The sequence below is a fragment of the Eutrema salsugineum genome, unplaced genomic scaffold (assembly GCF_000478725.1).
Source record: "Eutrema salsugineum unplaced genomic scaffold, Eutsalg1_0 scaffold_6, whole genome shotgun sequence".
In the NCBI taxonomy this organism is placed as follows: Eukaryota; Viridiplantae; Streptophyta; class Magnoliopsida; order Brassicales; family Brassicaceae; genus Eutrema; species Eutrema salsugineum.
Genome location: NW_006256547.1, coordinates 580106 through 598887, shown reverse-complemented (window position 1 = coordinate 598887; position 18782 = coordinate 580106). Strand labels below are relative to the sequence as shown.

The 18782-nt window shown below is 38.5% G+C and overlaps 7 protein-coding genes across 10 annotated transcripts; 3 read left to right on the top strand and 4 right to left on the bottom strand.

Moving 5' to 3' along the window:
- Window positions 1-135: 135 nt before the first annotated feature.
- LOC18012378 (ADP-ribosylation factor-like protein 8b) lies at window positions 136-2015 on the bottom strand. The gene is made up of 6 exons (XM_006393901.2): window positions 1775-2015; window positions 1154-1235; window positions 1044-1076; window positions 824-945; window positions 560-721; window positions 136-477 (listed from the first exon to the last, which is right to left on the bottom strand). Exons 1-6 carry the CDS (start codon window positions 1810-1812, stop codon window positions 360-362), a joined length of 555 nt encoding a protein of 184 aa, XP_006393963.1. The 5' UTR covers window positions 1813-2015; the 3' UTR covers window positions 136-359.
- Window positions 2016-3113: 1098 nt separating this feature from the next.
- LOC18012266 lies at window positions 3114-5785 on the top strand. Its single transcript, XM_006393900.2, has 9 exons — window positions 3114-3570; window positions 3649-3836; window positions 4000-4275; window positions 4376-4434; window positions 4568-4604; window positions 4706-4777; window positions 4856-5006; window positions 5105-5281; window positions 5402-5785. The coding sequence occupies exons 1-9, from the start codon at window positions 3385-3387 to the stop codon at window positions 5783-5785; spliced, it is 1530 nt and encodes a 509-aa protein (XP_006393962.1). The 5' UTR covers window positions 3114-3384.
- Window positions 5786-6327: 542 nt separating this feature from the next.
- Window positions 6328-8752, top strand: LOC18012267. Of its 3 annotated transcripts, none has more exons than XM_024151197.1 (3): window positions 6328-6687; window positions 7191-7711; window positions 7798-8752. In XM_024151197.1, the coding sequence occupies exons 1-3, from the start codon at window positions 6645-6647 to the stop codon at window positions 8626-8628; spliced, it is 1395 nt and encodes a 464-aa protein (XP_024006965.1). In that variant the 5' UTR covers window positions 6328-6644; the 3' UTR covers window positions 8629-8752. The 3 variants fall into 3 exon arrangements, with proteins under 3 accessions (XP_024006965.1, XP_024006964.1, XP_006393960.1); XM_024151196.1 differs by having other exon boundaries at window positions 7122-7711; XM_006393898.2 differs by having other exon boundaries at window positions 6552-6687; window positions 7102-7711.
- LOC18012360 (peptidyl-prolyl cis-trans isomerase CYP65) lies at window positions 8721-11740 on the bottom strand. 2 transcript variants are annotated; one of them, XM_024151195.1, is made up of 12 exons: window positions 11696-11740; window positions 11434-11605; window positions 11293-11355; window positions 11079-11182; window positions 10900-10991; window positions 10728-10817; window positions 10561-10636; window positions 10096-10460; window positions 9754-10010; window positions 9378-9666; window positions 9191-9301; window positions 8721-9090 (listed from the first exon to the last, which is right to left on the bottom strand). In XM_024151195.1, the coding sequence occupies exons 2-12, from the start codon at window positions 11559-11561 to the stop codon at window positions 8869-8871; spliced, it is 1797 nt and encodes a 598-aa protein (XP_024006963.1). In that variant the 5' UTR covers window positions 11562-11605; window positions 11696-11740; the 3' UTR covers window positions 8721-8868. The 2 variants fall into 2 exon arrangements, with proteins under 2 accessions (XP_024006963.1, XP_006393961.1); XM_006393899.2 differs by having other exon boundaries at window positions 11434-11740.
- A 202-nt stretch (window positions 11741-11942) lies between these two features.
- On the bottom strand, window positions 11943-13863 carry LOC18012359 (adenylyl-sulfate kinase 4, chloroplastic). Its single transcript, XM_006393897.2, has 6 exons — window positions 13495-13863; window positions 13069-13200; window positions 12694-12962; window positions 12520-12604; window positions 12345-12391; window positions 11943-12263 (listed from the first exon to the last, which is right to left on the bottom strand). The coding sequence occupies exons 1-6, from the start codon at window positions 13733-13735 to the stop codon at window positions 12147-12149; spliced, it is 891 nt and encodes a 296-aa protein (XP_006393959.1). The 5' UTR covers window positions 13736-13863; the 3' UTR covers window positions 11943-12146.
- A 1091-nt stretch (window positions 13864-14954) lies between these two features.
- LOC18012277 (mitochondrial outer membrane protein porin 2) lies at window positions 14955-17056 on the bottom strand. Its single transcript, XM_024151759.1, has 6 exons — window positions 16894-17056; window positions 16583-16650; window positions 16029-16139; window positions 15857-15943; window positions 15546-15754; window positions 14955-15475 (listed from the first exon to the last, which is right to left on the bottom strand). Exons 1-6 carry the CDS (start codon window positions 16940-16942, stop codon window positions 15169-15171), a joined length of 831 nt encoding a protein of 276 aa, XP_024007527.1. The 5' UTR covers window positions 16943-17056; the 3' UTR covers window positions 14955-15168.
- Window positions 17057-17334: 278 nt separating this feature from the next.
- LOC18012030 (succinate dehydrogenase assembly factor 4, mitochondrial) lies at window positions 17335-17901 on the top strand. The gene has a single exon (XM_006393894.2). It carries the CDS (start codon window positions 17378-17380, stop codon window positions 17687-17689), a length of 312 nt encoding a protein of 103 aa, XP_006393956.1. The 5' UTR covers window positions 17335-17377; the 3' UTR covers window positions 17690-17901.
- The last annotated feature ends 881 nt before the right edge of the window (window positions 17902-18782 follow it).

Sequence of the window (18782 nt, the reverse complement as noted above, 5' to 3'; positions counted from 1 at the left end):
CTATCACTCTATCCTATCGCTAGTTTAAATCTCCGTTTTTGGCTTTAGGTTCTTCCTAATTATGAACTACGCCCGTATGTTTTATATTCTTTCAGATTATGCAATGAACTCGTAAAACTGAAAATTCTGACCCTGAAGGAAGGTAAATCTCATTGCTTGAGAAGAAGAAAACCAATCGAATATAATATACAGAGAACAGCGGAAGACGCAGAGAATTAGAAGAAAACAAAGACAAATCTTGTTTCACAGGATAATATAAAAGAAAAGAAAATTCTCTTCTCCCACCATCACCATCATCATCATCAAAGGAGCAACACACAGGAAAACTTGCACAGAGTTGTGTTCTTTTGGCGCAAATTTTAGCTTGCTGACTTCGAGTGCTTTACAAGCCAATCGATCACTGAATCAATGTTGGTAGAGTTCTTGCAAGATATCATAAAGCAACAGACTTCTCTATCTGTAAGCGACTTGAGTCCCCTGTGCAAACCATATAGAAAACATTTTCAGAATCGAAGTTAAAAAGCCGTGTCTTTTGTTGTGTTTCGGGTTAAAGGCTTACATTTCCTCGGTGAAGGCTTCTTTGGACAAAGAAGCAGGGTTGTCGATTTTGTTTCCAAGGACTAGAAGAGGGATACCACTAAGCGACGTCTTGCTCAACAAATCATGGAGTTCGCTTTTCGACACACTGAGGTTGTCAGCATCAGCAGCATCAACTACATACCTGGAATCAGTATCAAATTGTGGAAAGAGTCGAGAGTTTTTGTGATTTGAAAACCTAAAGCTGACCGAAATAGTGAAAATAACGAAATCATTAGATTCTTACACAATGGCGGAAACAGAACGGCAATAGCGTTCCCACATGCTGCGGAACCTAGGTTGACCACCGAGATCCCAAAGTTTGATTGTGACACTTCCTTTTACCACTTTCCTCATGTTGAAGCCAACCTGAAAGGAGTAGAAGAACCCTCTTTACGATTAATCCAAAAGCGAGCAAATCTTAGGTTAACTAAAAGTAAACATCATAGGGAGTACGTGTATCCCACCGTAGGAATCATGTCTTCGCTGTATCCACCGGTCTGAACAAGGAAAGACATCAATAGGAGTTAAGAGAGGTAAAGATAGAACGAAACGGTCTGTAAGAGAGCATACTTACCGCAACAACGTTAACAAGTGATGTCTTTCCTGCATTTTGAAGACCTATCAATGAAAGCTCCATTTCTTGCTTGAAGAAGAGGCTGCAAAAAGGCATATCGAGTCAATAGTGCGGAAAATTTGAGATTTGCCAAACTCGTTCGACACGCCTAAGAAACAAGAGGAGTTACTTGGAGGTAACAACCAAGTAGCTCTTGCTCTCAAAACTATGATTCTTTATACATCTCATTACTCACAACCCTATTCACTTTGCTCTTTGGGAAGCACTTTTCATCTTCTAATAAACCATTTAGATCCAAGATGGATTTTCCCAATTGTATTGTCTAATCAAAGCCTTCAAGATGGATATTGGGGATCACATCAAATTCAAAAGCTGGAAAAGCTAGAGAGTTTTGATTTTGGTACTCTCAGCGAAACCCATCATATATATATGAAGCAACGCATCAGTAATGAATTCAGCTAAAAATCCCTATTCGTTATAAAATTACAAATCAGAAATAAATTCGGTGGAAATAGTTTCATTTGTCCTGTCATTGAGCTCAAATACCAAGGAGAGACAATCCAAATCAAAATCCCACGAACCAACAAAGGCAGATTGAAGAAAGAAGAAATAGGAACTAACCTGCGAAGCCAATTGAGAAAAGCATCCCACAAACCCATGTTTTATGATTCAGAAAACTCTCAAGTTTCCGACAGAGAAAGAGATTCGTAGAAACAGAGACGACAGATCGGGTCTGCTAGAAATTCTCCTCAACGGATCTCTATGGGCTAAATGGAAGCTTCTCTCTTTTTTTTTTTTTTTTTGCCTTCTTCCGCTCTTCGCTGCTGATATTATTACCTCATCAAGATTTTTTGTTTCTGTCAAAATCGAAAATACAGCAAGAGAGCCGGCGAATTAAAATTAAAGTGTCACGAAAATCTGAACCGTTAAATCAGTGTAGGTCCCTCTGAGTCGTGCGATTAACGGTCCGGATCTGTTTAGGGAAACAGAAGCTGTGTGTGATAGAGCGAAAATCATGGAGCTATATTGTAATTATTAAATATGTGTTCAACCAATCAGAAGAAAGATTCGATGGGACAGAGAGAAGTTCGGAAGAAGAAATAGATTTTATAGGAAAACAAAAGAATGTGTAAATCACGCTACCAGTCGCGTTATGGAGGCGCGTGCTAGCCACCAATCAATGATTAGCTGGTGGTGTGGCGATTCCAGGAGATATTTGGCTGCGAGGTTTGAATATTTAGGATTATAAGCTGCACTTATACGCGCCGTTCAGGCCAAAAATGGAGATTTGGGTTTGATTTTGGGCTTTATAGCCCACTAATTATGGGCTTTATATCCCACTGTAAGACTGAATTACGTCCACAGGTCCCTTTTATGTTTCAGATTTTGTTTATAAGTGTAACTAAAAGTCTACAACTATTTAAACCTTCCGATCAAGTCATTCTTTTTTAAAAACAACAACGCAGAAATAGCATAGTTTAACTTTTCATATAATAAAGTTTTATTAAGATTCGGAATAGTTCTATTATACTATTGTGAGATAAAACTATTCCATCCTAGATCATCCATTGAAACATATGTTACGTAAAAAGTCTATAATTGTCTACTTACATGATCATCGCATTTTTTTCTTAAGATTCTCTGATATTTTAATTAGTAAAATGACTGAAAAATATAAGATAAAATTTGGGTTTGAGTAGACAACCGATATCATCTGCGCTTTTTGTGGGTGGTAAAGAAAGAAAGATCGAAGAGGTTGTTCTCATATAAGATAAGAAGACCTTTGTGTTTTGTGAGCAAGAGTGATGATATATCAAAAACTTTCATATGAGAAGGATGTCGAGACTCTTTCATATGAGTACAATATCAAAAACTCGTTAATAACAAGTAAAGTGTATATTTTGATATTTTTCCCCTTCTTTTCACTATTTTAGTAGAAAAGTTATTGTAAACAAAAAGAGCGAGTCAAGTTAAAACCATAGAAAACGGCTCCAGATACGTTACTCTAATCACTCTCCTTTCTTCAATTAAAAAGAAAAAAAAAAGACAAAATCTTTTAAGAACAATGTAGCCACAAGCTATCCTTACCTTAGGTAGTAAGCCAGAAACTCGAAGAAGAAAGGCAAAAATATAATAATAAATATAGTCTCGTAAATCTTTTTTTATTCAAAGAGTCCAGCAACAACAAAACAAAAAGAGTAACATGATTTTCGATCATCGACTTCTTCACAATGACAAAATCAAGAATAACCGGAATATTATCTCAGCTCCTTTTAACAGCCGTAATTTCTCCGATTTTGGCGGTTTCCGGTTTATCGGACGGTGGAGATCATGAGAGGTTTAAGAGACGTGATCCTCTCAACAGCTTTAGGTATTACGATGGAGGTTTCGATGTTAGAGACAAGCATTACTGGGCAGTGAGTCTCTCTTCTTCTAATTTTTGTGATCAACATTGACGTTAAAAAATGGTAATTTAAGAGTTAATGGAATCTCAGGCTACTGCATTTATCGGAATCCACGGTTACGCCGTCGCCGGAGTGTTGATCATTGCCGGCGTCTGTTTGGCACTTTACATAGCTTTCTCCGACAAAAGGAAACGCGTTTCTTCCACGCGCCGCAAATATCTCGACCGTTACTGTCTTCCTCTGTTCTTACTTCTCCTCCTCTTTATGATTCTCTCCATGTAAGCTTTTTTAACTTTTCTCGCTTATTGGCTTTCATTATTTTATTTTTTCCTGTCTTCCTCTGTTCTTATTCGGTTTCAATACTTTCGAATCAATTTTTTTTTTTTGTTGTACACGCACGACTAGTAAAATTCGTTTCGGTTTAAATCCGGTTAAAAACAGGGCAACGACAGGGATGGTGATAGCAGCGAACCAGAGCTCGAAGAACAAAACAGAGGGAATGAAAGAAACCATAGACAAAGCAGGAGAAGATGTTGAGAGAAACATCCGTACAGTGATAACGTCGCTGACGAAGATACAATACTTGTTGCTTCCCTACGATCACGAAACGACTCATCTTCTCAATGTCACAACCCATCGACTCGGCAAAGGATCTCGGCTTATTCATAGCTTCGTTCATCACAACGGTCGTTCCATTGATCTCGCCATCAAAATCTCGTATGACTCACTTAACGACTCATCTTTTTATTTGTGTGTGTGTATATACTCTGATTCAAAAATTCAACATTGTTCTGCTCTGTTTTTTTTTTTTTCTCAGGTATGTATCTCATCTTGTGATTACATCAACCAACTTGTTCGTTCTGCTTCTAGCCTTTGGTGAGATCATTTTCATTCACTAAAACTGTGAAATCTTTTTATGATTATTTAAAGGTTTAGTTATATAGGGGTTTTATTAGGCTTTCTTAGACTAAATTTTATCCATCTTGTTGCTTATGTCTCTCTTTCTCAGCTCCTCTCTTGCTTCATTGGCACCCTGGATTCATTATGTAAGCAATCGAAATCTGAATACAGCATTGTTTTTGCTCCATTGGGTTTTAACCTTTATAAGATCAATTACTTATTTTATTTATTCTTTGTTCCTAAAAAGGGTGATATTCTTGTGTTGGATCTTAACCACTCTTTGTTGGGTTTTAACTGGATTCGATTTCTTCCTTCACACGTAAGCAAATTAAACCCTAAAACCCAAAATTCCCATTTTGTTCCTAGTTCCTAACTCCTCAGTTTCCACTCAACGCAGATTCGCAGAAGACGTTTGTTCAGCTTTCACTGGTTTCGTGCAAAACCCACAAAACAGCACATTGACTAATCTTTTCCCTTGTATGGATCCTCTTCGTTCTGATAAAACCCTAATCGAAGTCAGCTTAATGATCCATAACTTCATCACCGAGGTATAAACCGATCAAATTATCTTTAATTCCAAGAATCAAGAATAGTAAAATCTTAAATCCTCTGTTTCTTGTTTTTTTTTTCTTTTCTTTTCTTTCAGTTAAACTCTAAAGTAGCAGATTCGATGCGTTCTAATGCGTTGACTGATGGGAGCAAGACAGTCTCGTCGGTGCCGGAATCTGGACTGATATGTGATCCGTTTGTCGGACAACAGATTAACAGCTACACTCCACAAAGCTGCTCCAATGGCGCCATTCCAATCGGCGAATTCCCAAATGTATGCCTTTTAAATCCGTTTATTAGAGTAACCAAGTTTAACCAAATTACTTCTGGATCGTTTAGGTTTTGTTCTTAAGACATATAACTGAACAAAGAAAAAACCTTTATGTGTTCTTAGATCCTTTCAAGATTCACATGCCACAGCAAAGATCCACCGGAAACCTGTAGAATCACCGGAAAATTCATCCCGGAAGCAGCTTACCTTAAGGTCTATGCTTACAGTAACTCAGCTCAAGGCATGCTCGACATCTTGCCTTCTCTACAAAACCTAACACAATGCCTTGCTGTGAAAGACACGTTATCAAGCATCGTCTCTAACCAGTGTAAACCTTTTAGGGCTTCCATGTATCGGCTTTGGGCATTGATGCTTGCTCTCTCTCTTATCATGAAGGTTCTGCTTTTGCTCTTCCTTGCTAAAGCCTTACAAGAGAAAGGAAAGAGTTTTGCTTGGTTTTCGATTAATCCAACGTCTTGTAGAGAGATACGACTAGTGAATATATAGTGGTGATTTTGTATATATATATATATATATATATATATGGATTTTTGTGTATTTACATTTTTTTTTCTTTGTTGAGAAAAAAAAAAACAGTGAAAGACAGAGTAAATTAAAAAATGTAAGTATGACACTGTATCAAACATGTAATAAGTGTGACTCAACAAGTATTTGTCTACTACATTCGATAACTATTACCAGAATACCATTGATCATATGTTTTATCTTCTAATTGAATCTTAAAACAGTTAATGAGAGAGAAGGGAAAGGTGCAAAACGAATTTGTCAACCACTCAACTCAGGAAGCCACAGTTCAAGTGCATGATATATAATTTTGAGTGACAAACTAAGACTATTAATTATGCATGTTAATTACAGTTAAATCAAGTGGGATTTTATCCTGAAAACAGAGTAATAATTATATGGGAAAAGAAAAAAAAAAGGAAAATTACTAATCAGTGATATCGTCATTATTGCACTAATTAATAAACTTGTTATAATTATAAAATCCAACGGGAAAAACTCGCGGAGAACGGAGAAAATAAATCTACGAGAGCTGCTGAATCAGAGGAGAAGGAGACTAGAATCATCAGTGTCGTCGTCGTTCGCACGTCGGAATCATCAAAGAATCTCTCTCTCTCTCTCTCATTCTCTCTTTCTCCCTCCTTTCATTCTCACTGATAGATCCATCTCAACTAGAACTTCATCACTTTACCCATTTCTACATCTCTAAAAAATTGATCTCGATTCAGCTTCCTAATCTCGCTCCCAGGACGAGATCCTTGATGCGGAACATCTGAGAGAAGTTCTGGATTTTGGTTCATGCTTCGGAGAAAGCTTAGATAGTTTTGAATCCTCTGTGTACATGTCGGGAAATTCGGCTTCTCTCGGTCTCCGGGGATTTTCAGGTAAGATTCCGATGATTTCGTCTTTTACTATCTTCGGATTTTTAGAGGTGATTCGTGTCAAACTTCTGCTCATTCGGATCTGATATCCAGAATTGAGCTCATAGCTTGCGTAGTAACAGCTTCAGCATAACTCATCGAGCCGTATTTGTTTAGTTTAGCAAATCAACACTAATGGATTCGAAACGCATCGAATGAACTTCAAGGTTCGATCCACCATGGAATTTTATTTTTGATTAGAATTGATAATTTTAATAGATCAATACGTAACTAAATTAGGTGAAAGAAATTGATATCGGGTAGCTTGATTTTCCTTTGCTGATTTAGAGTTCTTCAATCTCTTGCTGATTTTGAGATTCCTAAGATCCAATTTGTTGCACTAGATATTTGTTTGGATCTACAATTGTTTATTTACAGTGTTTTCTTGGCGGTAAAAGAAAGACTGAAGATAATGAAGAACAGCAAACACAATAAGAAACCAACATCTTGGCATTGCAATGATGCAGGAGGTTGCAGATATTCACTGCTTACTATAGTATGGACCGTCGTGGGATTCTTCCTCGTGGCTCATCTTATCTCGCTATATAGCAGAAAAGATAACATCGATCAAGAGCTTCCTTCTAATCAGTTACAAGTTCGTCATCATCATATTCATCATCCTGTTGTTCATGAGCTTGTAAGAGTTGAAGAAGAGATACTGAGAATGCCGCCACCGAGAAAGCGTTCTCCTCGTACATGCAAACGGAAATCAAGAAAACCGATCCCTCTGGTTGAGGAGTTTCTTGATGAAAAGTCACCAATTCGGCATCTTTTCTTTCCTGCCACTTCCTTTGGTCCCACCAAGGGTATGGGAAACGATACATTGCTGCATTACTTGCCCGGGAAAATTTGGATGGACACAGAAGGGAATCCAATTCAAGCCCATGGTGGAGGGATTCTACACGATGAGAAATCTAACACATACTATTGGTATGGTGAATATAAAGATGGACCTACTTACCATGCTCACAAGAAAGGACCAGCCAGAGTTAAGTACCACCATAATTTCACTATATATTAACGTTTCCCTTGTTGGTATTTTGGGATAAAGTTTCGATCTTGTGTCGTCTTCAGGTTGATGTTATAGGGGTAGGTTGTTACTCTTCAAAAGACTTATGGACATGGAATAACGAAGGCATTGTACTCGGAGCTGAAGAAACAAACAAGACCCATGATCTGCATAAATCCAATGTTCTTGAGCGACCAAAAGTTATTTACAATGAAAAGACAGAAAAGTACGTGATGTGGATGCATATCGACGACGCAAACTACACTAAAGCTTCAGTAGGTGTAGCCGTTAGCGATAACCCGACAGGTCCGTTCGAATATCTATACAGCAAACGTCCACACGGGTTCGATAGTCGGGACATGACTGTCTTCAAAGATGACGATGGTGTTGCTTACCTGATTTACTCGTCTGAAGTCAACAGCGTGCTTCATATCGGACCATTAACCGAAGATTACCTCGATGTGACGCCGGTTATGAGGAAAGTAATGGTTGGACAACACAGGGAAGCTCCGGCTATCTTCAAGCATGACAACACTTATTACATGATCACTTCTTGGTGCACTGGTTGGGCACCAAATGAAGCCTTGGCTCATGCGGCTGAATCAATAATGGGTCCATGGGAGAAGTTGGGGAATCCGTGTATTGGCGGTAACAAAGTTTTCCGGTTAACAACATTCTTTGCGCAGAGCACGTATGTGATTCCTGTACCGGGTGTTACCGGCGCGTTTATCTTCATGGCAGATAGGTGGAACCCGGCGGATTTGCGGGATTCGAGATACGTGTGGTTACCGTTAGTTATAGGAGGACCGGCTGATCAGCCTTTAGAGTCCAATTTCGGGTTCCCAATGTGGTCGAGGGTGTCTATATACTGGCACAGTAAATGGCATCTACCTTAAAACAGACAAACAAATAACTAGATATGTTTTTTTCACCATGTGCTGATCATTGTTGTTTGTATTGTAGATTAGGCGACATTCATACACCATTGTGAGAATTATAGTTTCTAATAAAAATCTTTTACTCAGCTTCAGCTTTGGAAAATCAAAGGTTCAATGTTGTCCTATAATGCTTTTATGATTCGGGCTTCTATCAAGACTAGTCAACAATTTTACAAAGTTGGTAGAGAATGTTTTCAGCTACCAGCTAGAGAAATCTTTAAAACCTGTGGAGTTTGAAGCAGAAGTTGTTTTTCTTTTCTTAGACACTCCAACGGTTGCAAGATCAGAGTCTATGGCACCACTAGTGTCTTTAGTGGCTATATTACTCTTAGCTTTCAAGTATTTTCCAACACCACCGGCACCGGCTCCAGCTTCTACTGTTCCTGATCCTGGGTTGCTGTACCACGACCCGACCTTCTCCTGAACACATTACAAATGTACATATATAATATCTTATCAGACCGATCGAAAGTAAAGAGAAAGATGGGAGAGAGTGTTTGGTGGAAGGGATGATACTAACAATGTCTTTGTCTTCGTTCTTCTCTTTCTCAGCTTTCTCTTTTTCTTCTTCTTCATCAGGCTCCGTGTATGGATTCACAAACACATTTGCCTCGATTATCTTGATCTCCTCCTGCCAAAAAAAAAAGAGTACCATCTCAGGAGGCTGAAACTACTCAAGAACACAGTGAGTGACTTTTGGAACTTACCAATGGACGGTCGCTATCATCTACAGGTACATTCTCCATTGCTGCTAGAGTTGCTAAACCACCAACAACTCCACCAAACACTGTGTGCTTGTAGTTTAAATGGGTTGCTGATTTGTACAAGATGAAAAACTGAGAACCATTTGTATGCGGACCACTATTAGCCATACTAACTACGCCTCTTCCCGAGTGAAGCAGCTTCGAGTTTGGCTCGTCTTTGAATGGCTTTCCCCAAATGGATTCACCTCCTTTTCCTGTGCCAGTTGGATCGCCGCCTTGAATCATGAAGTTCCTTCGTAGAAAAAGGTCAAAAGAACACGTTTAGTCGAGAATAACCTGACAAATTTTCTTAAACCGACAAAATAAACTCCATACTTACCTGATGCTTCTGTGAAAGGTCACTCCATTGTAGTAGCCTCGTTCACAGAGAGTGATGAAATTCTCACATGCTCTAGGAGCTATATCGCAATGAAGCTCAATGTTCAAATCGCCATGTGTTGTGTGAAACTGAACATACCCTTTCTTTTTCGGGTTTTTCTCGACTTTTATTAATTCAAATTCGTTTTCGGTGACAGGAGTAAACGCGGTGGAAGTGAAAGAACGAGAAGCAGCACCCGACGAATAACGGCTCTTAACCTGAGCAAAAAAAAAAAAAAAATCCAATCATTTCAACAACACACACAAAGCTAAAACCACGCTTACTCCGTACAAGAAAACTAACCATTTTAGAATTAACAGGTGCTCTATCTCCAGCCATATGCATAGCTATTCTTGCAGCTGTTTGATCACTAGAACCAGCTTTAGCTGCAGCAGCACTTCTTCCATGAACTGAAGCAGATGCAGCATCAACAACACTGTAAGTCTGCTTCGGTGTAGCCTCGTCTGCTTTAGAACCCTCTTTGATTTTCGACCTTGACTCTAGAATCGCAGCAATTGCAGCGGCTCTTTCATTACGTGCCTTGTTTCCACCTCCACCGTGTAAAGCAATCTCCTTAGCCTTTTCTGTTCCAAGATCTGCAAGCATCTGCTTGATATCTCCAGAGGCGTTTATATTATAAGCTGGGTCTGAGTTCATCTTCTTCAATTCTGTAGGGAAAAAACACAAGAGAATGGAGTCAAAACCCACTAAATCAAAACATAGATTGTGATAATAAATAACTAGCCCGAATAAAAAACTGCATCAAACCTTCATCATCAATCTTCAAACCGTTTTTAACGTGGTCAAATTCCACTGTTATTTTACTGTCAACTGCATTAGGATTCTGCAAAACATTATAAACACAAAAGTAAATATGCTATAGCGACACTAACCAGTTGCAAAAAGCATCAAGCAGAGAGAAAGAGGTTAGTTACCTGAATTGTTATAAGATCGGCTCTTGTGAATGGTTCTTCGGTTAAAAGCTCCTTCCAATTCTTGGTCTTAATATTCAATTCTTTGACTGCCTATACATATACAGACAACAATAAGGATCACTGAAACCAGAATAACTCCCCGCAAAAAAGTACGAAAACAATTCACACTAACCTCGTAGCAGAATACATTTCCGGTAGTCTTGACAGCAACTATATGTGTAAATTCAGTAAAGACTTTGTTCAGAACAGGACAATGATACTCTCCTACAATGGCAGCCACATAAAAATGTTTCAGCAAATCTCAACGATGAAAATCACTTAACGAATCAGATTAGTAAGAAAGAAGATAACCTTCAGAGTTTTTGTGAAAGACGAGAGGAATAAGATCTTCTCCTTTCAATGGTGCTCCTGTAACTGGATGTTTTCCAAATTTCCTAATGTAAGGCACTATCGTTCTGCAATTAAAAACAACAAACAAAAAAAAACTCAATTTCAAATTCAGGAAGGTAATTTTTTATTTTTTTTTTAAAGTAAACTCCAATGCTTAGACTATGAAACTACTCACGTTAACTCGAAAACACTCCCGTCGCTTGTACACACAGGATCTTCGAATGGCAGAAACGTAAGCCTGAAACAGAAAAATTTGATTGAATACAAATTCGGAAATTGCAAACGAGAATCATACAACATTGTTGAATCCACATACGCGCAGCAATAGAAAGGAAGACTCTTGAAAGGAGTACGATTCTCTTTGGATTTAGCGCCTCCCCATTCAGTTGCCCACTCCGTCTTCGTTATGAACATACGATCTTTGCTGTGCTGTTTCTTCCCCATTGTTTACTTCTTCTTCTTCTTCGACTCTGGTTTCTCCTAATTGACTGGAATAATCCAAATTAGGATTCGGATTCAGATCGAAATAAGACGAGCAAGTTGATTTCAAGTTCGATTTTAGAAGCTGAAACCCTGACCTTCCGATAGAGAGATCTAAAACAGATTTCCCTCGCCACCGCGTATATGTTTTATGACTTTATCATAGAAGAAGCAGTATCAGTCGCCGCCGTAGTGCCCGATTCGGCCCAAGTAGTATCCGACCCGGTTCTATAAAAGGCCTGCTTTTTAAACTTGGGCCGATGAATTTAAACCCAAACCATTGATAACGTTATTCACCCGGAGAGTTGGCGCCAAGTATATTATTAACTTAGCGGCCATATAGTATGTCTCATTCTCATTCTCATTCTCCACTTGGTCACATCCAAAAGGTTAAGGAATTTTACAATAATGATTTTTATTCTTGCATTTAAACAATTTAAACGCGGCTCAATGATTGATACATGAGAGAATTATTACTTTTGAGCCTATTACAAGTTACATATACATAAATCATATCCGTATGTGACTTTTTTGGAGTGTTTCAACTTTCTAGAACGGCTTCAGGTATCCATTTTGGTCTAAGTACGTCACAACGTTATCTGCCATTTCAGACAGAGATGAAGATGAAGAACAAAAACCATTGTCTCCGTTGTTTTGTATCACAATCTGCAGAGCATAGTAGGCCAATGATTCAGGAAAACAATAATTATAGGATATGATGATTCCCTATAAGATATGTATACGGACCTCGCAATCCAAAGGTGGTTCATATGGATCGTCTATTCCTGTGAAACCTGAACAAGAAATGTTTTGGGGAAACAAAAAAAAAATACATAAAATTAAAATAGGTTGGATCATGAAGGTATGACTAAAGAAGATCAAACAAATTGGGCTAAGTTGAAGACAGATGCATATAGGTTACCTTTGATTTTCCCAGCGCGTGCACGCTTGTATAAACCCTTTGGGTCTCTAGCTTCACAAACATGGAGTGGCACATCCATGAAAACCTTAAAAGAGAACATAAAGAGAGGAAGACTTTCAATATATTAACTATAAACTTATACGATTTTCACATTCCGTAAATATATATGATTACCTCGATGAAATCTCCTTCCGGTAACAGAGCACGGCAAGCAGCTCGTTCTTTCCGGTAAGGAGAAATGAGACTTGCAATACAGATGATTCCAGCGTCTGCAAACAATTTAGCCACTTCACCAACTCTTCGAATGTTTTCAGCTCGATCTTCTGCTTTGAAGCTAAGATCACTGTTTAAACCATGACGAACATTGTCACCATCCAGGATATATGAAAGCTTCCCTCGATTGTACAATGCTCGGCTAAGAGCACATGCCAAGCTACTTTTCCCTGAAAAATCAAAATAAATAAATAAAAAAGAGAGATTTGAAGGAATCCAGTAAAAAACCTGTAATAAATAGTTAGTAAAGATCAATCAGAGTAAGAAGACGCAAACCTGAACCACTTAAGCCAGTAATCCAGATAACACAACCTTTTTGCTTAATCAATTGTTGCCTGTCGGATTTAGTGATGGGACAATTATGCCAGACGATGTTGTTTTGCTTTCCGTTGATTAGCTGTGTTTCACCTAGTTAACATTTTCTGGGATTAGATCCATTCATATAAACGTACTTGATTACTTTATCATGGATCATATGTTCAAGATCCAAACTTTTTCTACGCCTTTGGTATTTTGTGGTCTTGTTATCTGAGTTCTGAGGATTCTATAGAAGAAAAATCTCACAAAGATAATGTAATAGAGACATGTGGAACATGGCAGTTGACATTAGCTTTTAAGTCAGATCATAAGGTCCTTAAGACTCAAGAGTGAAACATGGCAATCAAAACCAAAATCACAAGATCAGAAATGTGTGATTATTACCGGCGCAATCCGATGAAATCGACTCATCGGTGGCCATGATCGGACGGAAGAAGCTCAGTCTCCTCTCGTGACTTTGCTCGTGAAGCTTCAGAGATCGACTTACGGAAAGATGTGGGCTAAGCGAAGCAGACAACGATAATCTCAGAAATTGCCGATCCGATAACCGGAGCGGTTCAGATTCCCCGAACGCCGGCGAAACATAGCACCTTACCACACATCTCGCCACCGCCGCAACATCCATATCTCAAAACACACGATTTCGATTGAGTCGACGAAAGGATCGAAGCAGGTCACCTCAACGCGGGGTTCAATTGAACGGGCTATTAGATTATTCATGCGATTTATATTATGCAACGAATGTTTTTCTCCAGCTTCCATATAATTAATTAGTGTGGCTTATTCAAAAAATGAATAAAACGTGTTGTTTACTCTCTCCCTTGTCTGGAACGCCACGATGGACGCACGTTGACAAACAAAATTATATGATTAAGACCGTGGGCGGCACGTGACGACATCGGTGGGCTTTGTCCGATTCACCTAATCCAGTTGTTAGAGAGATTCTCATTTCTCGATTGTGATTTGGCAAGTTTTGTTTTCTTAGTTAAAGAGATAAACCTTATCAAATGATGTCAGACAAAGTATACTAATGTGTGGATTTATTCTTTTCTTTTTCTATAAAAGTTATTTTCAGAAATCCCACGAATCTTCCCTTTAAATTGGGCTTTGTAAATGGTTTGAAAAGCCTCTATAAAACTTCTTTAAGCCTTCTGAGCCAGGACTCAGGAGACCCTGAGTCTCTCAATTAACGCTCGAACGACGTCGTTCCAGACATTTTTTATAGCACATATTAATTAACCCCTGGTTTCTTCCGTCACAGAAAAAACCCGTCAATAGGGAGAAAGTCAATGGAACGACGGTCAACGTCGGCGTGAATGCATCGAATGTAGTGATCACCAAGCTCCGTCTCGACAAGGACAGGAATTCGCTTTTGGAGCGCAAGGCTAATGGACGCGCCGTCGTGGACCAGGAGAAGGAAATGAAATTCACGGCGGAGGATGTTATGCAGAGCTTAGATTGAAGAAAATGGCAAGTCCAGATTTATCTAGCTTTTTTATGTATCAAGTTTTATGAAATTCTAATTCCAAATCGATGTGAGGATGACGATTATTCAGAACACTAATTCGAATTTGTGGTTTTTGTACGAATGTACCATCCACCACTTATTACATATATGCTATTGAGGTTTAAAATATGTTACTTGCCTCTCGCATGGAGAACTGATATTTGATTCATACGCAAAATAATAATTTGAAAATAGAAAAAAAATTAGGGTCTGAAACTGGTCTAATTTAAACTTTATATTTTCACTGGTTTCACTTATATTTTAGCTAAGTAAATTATTTTAAAAGAAGTGACGACTTGAACTCATTTCTTTCTTCCTCGATATAATGGCATCCGCGTTTTAATGTACCAAGAAAAGAATATTGCTTAGTGAAAAATGTCAAAAAAAACCAACCATATCCGAAAAAGAATTATCCGTCAATTTCACTGCGGAGCTATTTATTCGCAAAACAAAAACCAAAAACCAAAACAAAAAAGAACAGAGACGTAAACTCTCGAGAGGATACGAGAAAGGTTCGGAGACTCATGCGAGTCTTATGAGTGTGTATATTCTCAAGGTTTGAGAGCAAGAGAGAGACCAAACCTTGGATGCTTGTCTAACGCCTTGGTGTCGATTTCACTGGAAACAGTCACTACTGATTTAGGCAAGACCTCGTGCTGAAGAAGAGCACCGAGCGTGCCATGGTTGTTGAGTTTAGCTTTCACTGTAGTCGAATGATCAATTGCATACAATCCACCCACAGTTATAGTGTTTTCATTTGTCGAGATCTTCCTGTAAAACTCACCAACAGCTGAGCTTCTCTTAAATTCGTCCAGGTGATGAAGGTAAGATGCTTTGATCGAGTCTCCTTTGTCTCCCCTGAAAAAAAAATCAGATCAGACCCACACAAGACACATCTAGTTAACTGAGATTGGAACACTCCTCTTACAGTATTATGGAAGCGCATGCGTCTGGTTTTGTCACGCTGATTCCGGCGTTGTACTTGGTGAAAGTTTTGGAGGTTATGTCGTATCCAGCTTCAGCACCAAATGAGATGACTGGTGAACCGAGAGTGGCTGTTATGTCGATTAATGGGTTCTGTTTCAAAGCTGCAGCAGCGGTAACTGTTGCATGGTCGTGGAAGTATTGGACCTCAAGCTGTTAATGGAATTCAAAAGTTGAAAGGGTCACACTCAGATATCAAACAGATGAAAGATAAAGATTGTGTCTTCATACAAAAAGGAGTCTATAGTTATAAACCTTGGCAGAACTGTAGTCGGGGACTTTGAAGGAGGCGATGGCTTTTGTCGATGGGAGGATCTCGGTGAATGTGACAGTTGTCAAAACCTGACAAGCAAAAACATACAAACACGCTTTAACGAACTCATATGGTTTTTATATGACAAAGTGCTTACTGGATCTATTGACTTACACTAGAATCAGTGTCGATTTTGACATCGAACAAAGCATTCTTGTACTTGTATTGTGTGGCAACGTCAGCAGCATGCACTCCTCCTTTCTTCAGAGCAGTAGACGTAAGGGCCTGAACAACAGAGCACAGACAAGAGAATAAGGCTCTCCATTCATGGAGTGGAGTTAAGCTGCTAGATTAATTTCAGACAATCATTAGGTTTCTGATGCTAGATATGGCTAACAACAAAAATGCCATTAGCTGCAAATAAATTTTAAACAGAATAACTTGTGTATCCAAAGTCAAAGTTACACAAGTTCTTAAACAGAATTAATTTCATCCTATACTCGTCCTGTTTCTCAGAAGTCAGATCCCTAGACGTGTACCAGAGATCTAATGCAGAACTAACGAATTTGATTTTCACTAGCGGATAAGATAAGATCAGGCCGGAAACATATGCTCTTAAAAGCAGCTAAATGCAAATGACTCAGAACGATATCACAAAACAGTACTCGATATATCATGGAAATCAAAATCGAACGAAAGTATGAAAATAGAATCGATATAATACGTACCACGCCGGAGGCACTGTAAGTGGAGATACTGAATTTCTGATCGGAGGTGTAGTCTCTCGTCAACAGATCTAACAACGAAGGAAAACATAAAATCAACAGAATAAGCTTAAAAATCAACAGAATAACCCAAACAGGATCAAAATCTAACAATCATTTTACCTACAGGAATAACAAATTTAAAACACCAGCACTTCGAATCTATGAACAAGGAGCAACATATTCCATAAATGCACGCAATAATTGCGCGAATTCAACCGGAATAAATATGACAAGAGAAGGATGATAGAGGAAGAGCCGTATGATGATGTTACCTTTGGCTTTTTTGCCGATATCTGTGAAAAGTCCCGGACCTTTGCTCATTGTTGATCGGAGATGTAGAGAGAGATCGGCGAAGATTTGGAGGAGGAGAAGCGGTGAAGATAGAAAAATACGACTTATTTTATTCTACTCCGTGGTAGACGAAATAAATAGCGAATATCGTGTTTTATAGTAACAGCCTGTGACTTTCTTTAGTGACGAACCACTCCCAACCATTGATGTGGCACAAAAGCAACAGATTTTACACTCTGAGATCCAGTTAATGGAATCGCTTTTGTTTTCACACTGAGAAAGTTGGTTCGAAATCAAGTGTTTTAATATTCAGCCTAGAGCCCATTTGACTTTTTTGCCGACTAAAGGAAAGCCCATTGGACTTACACTATCAAATTACGGCCCAAATATATGGCCAACGGAACCCTATACTGCTTAACACAAAATTGCCAAGATCAGTTTCTGTTCTCACCGACAAATCAAACAATGGCGACGAACAAAATCGTCCGTTTGATCGCACCAAGCCGATCCGCCTCCTCTAGATTCATGGAGCCTGTATCACGGTTTTTAAGCTCCAGTACATCTCCTCCGCCGCAGTCTCCATCTCCGTCTCCGAATCAGGATCAGATTGGGAAGCCTGATCAGAATCTTAAGGAAGAGGAAGAGGAAGAGGAAGAAGAGGAAGAGGGAGGTGGAGAGTTTGTGAACAAAGATACCGGTGAGATCGGAGGGCCTAGAGGTCCTGAGCCGACTCGGTACGGCGATTGGGAACAACGTGGTCGATGTTCCGATTTCTGAGACGATCCATGAATCTCAGTGCTACAGGTTGATTTCTTTTATTTTATATTTCTAGGGGAAATTATTTTATATGTTATGTATCTTGAAAATAATTGAGAACACCAAAGAAAACTGGGGAAACTTCGAATTCTATTCTCCTGGATTCGTTGTGTGACATTGCTTGGGCATGTTTAATTAGTTGAATACATAATTTCCATAGAGTTTTATACGTATTGTGAAAAAAAATTTCTTCGTTTCTTGCATTGGCTTTGATTTGTAATCGAATTCCATTCGTGAAACTGTGTGCAACATCAATCATCGTGTTTAAGCTGTTCCAAAACTTTGAAAATATACATGAGGAAATGTTTTGCTAGTGTACAGTAATCCGCTAGAGACCAAAGTATTTTAGCATGCACTGAGTTTCGAAAAGTACTAGTACAATATAACACTCCTCTAATAACTCGCCGTCAAAAAAACGTAGAAAAAACACACTAGTGTAACTTAAACTACTAATCAAATGTCATTTTGTCATACTGTGAATACTGCGAAAATTTTCCTTCCAAGTAAAATACAAAAAGAGAATACCAGAAATTGATCCTTAGAACGCATCTTAGTTTTTGGTTAGATTATTTGATGAAAAGGAGGAACATGTTAACATGACGAAAAAGGTTTGGCAACAATCAATTCAAGTGAACATAAGAAATAGCACACGTTTAATCGACCAATTCATATTTATAACGCTATCTTCTGGACCACAGATATATTTAACGTCTACTACTATTAGTTAACATTTCACTTGTAGTGATTTTTATTACTTGATTTACTAAATCAATACTACTACTATACCTGTCTCGAATTGTTATTAACTAAAATAAAAGCAGACAAACCAGGATTTCACCGCAACGTAATGTATTTGAAAGTGTAAAGTGGCCTAATATAGTAAACAGAAAGCCTGTGGATAAAAATAAAAATCAATCTAAAATTATTTGAACAGCTAATTATGAGCTGTGAAGCGCCGAACAAGAACAACACAAAGGACAGACCGATCTGTTTATTTGTACGGCTCTTAAATTTGATCAATTTATTTTTTTTCTTTTTTGATTAAAAGCATGCA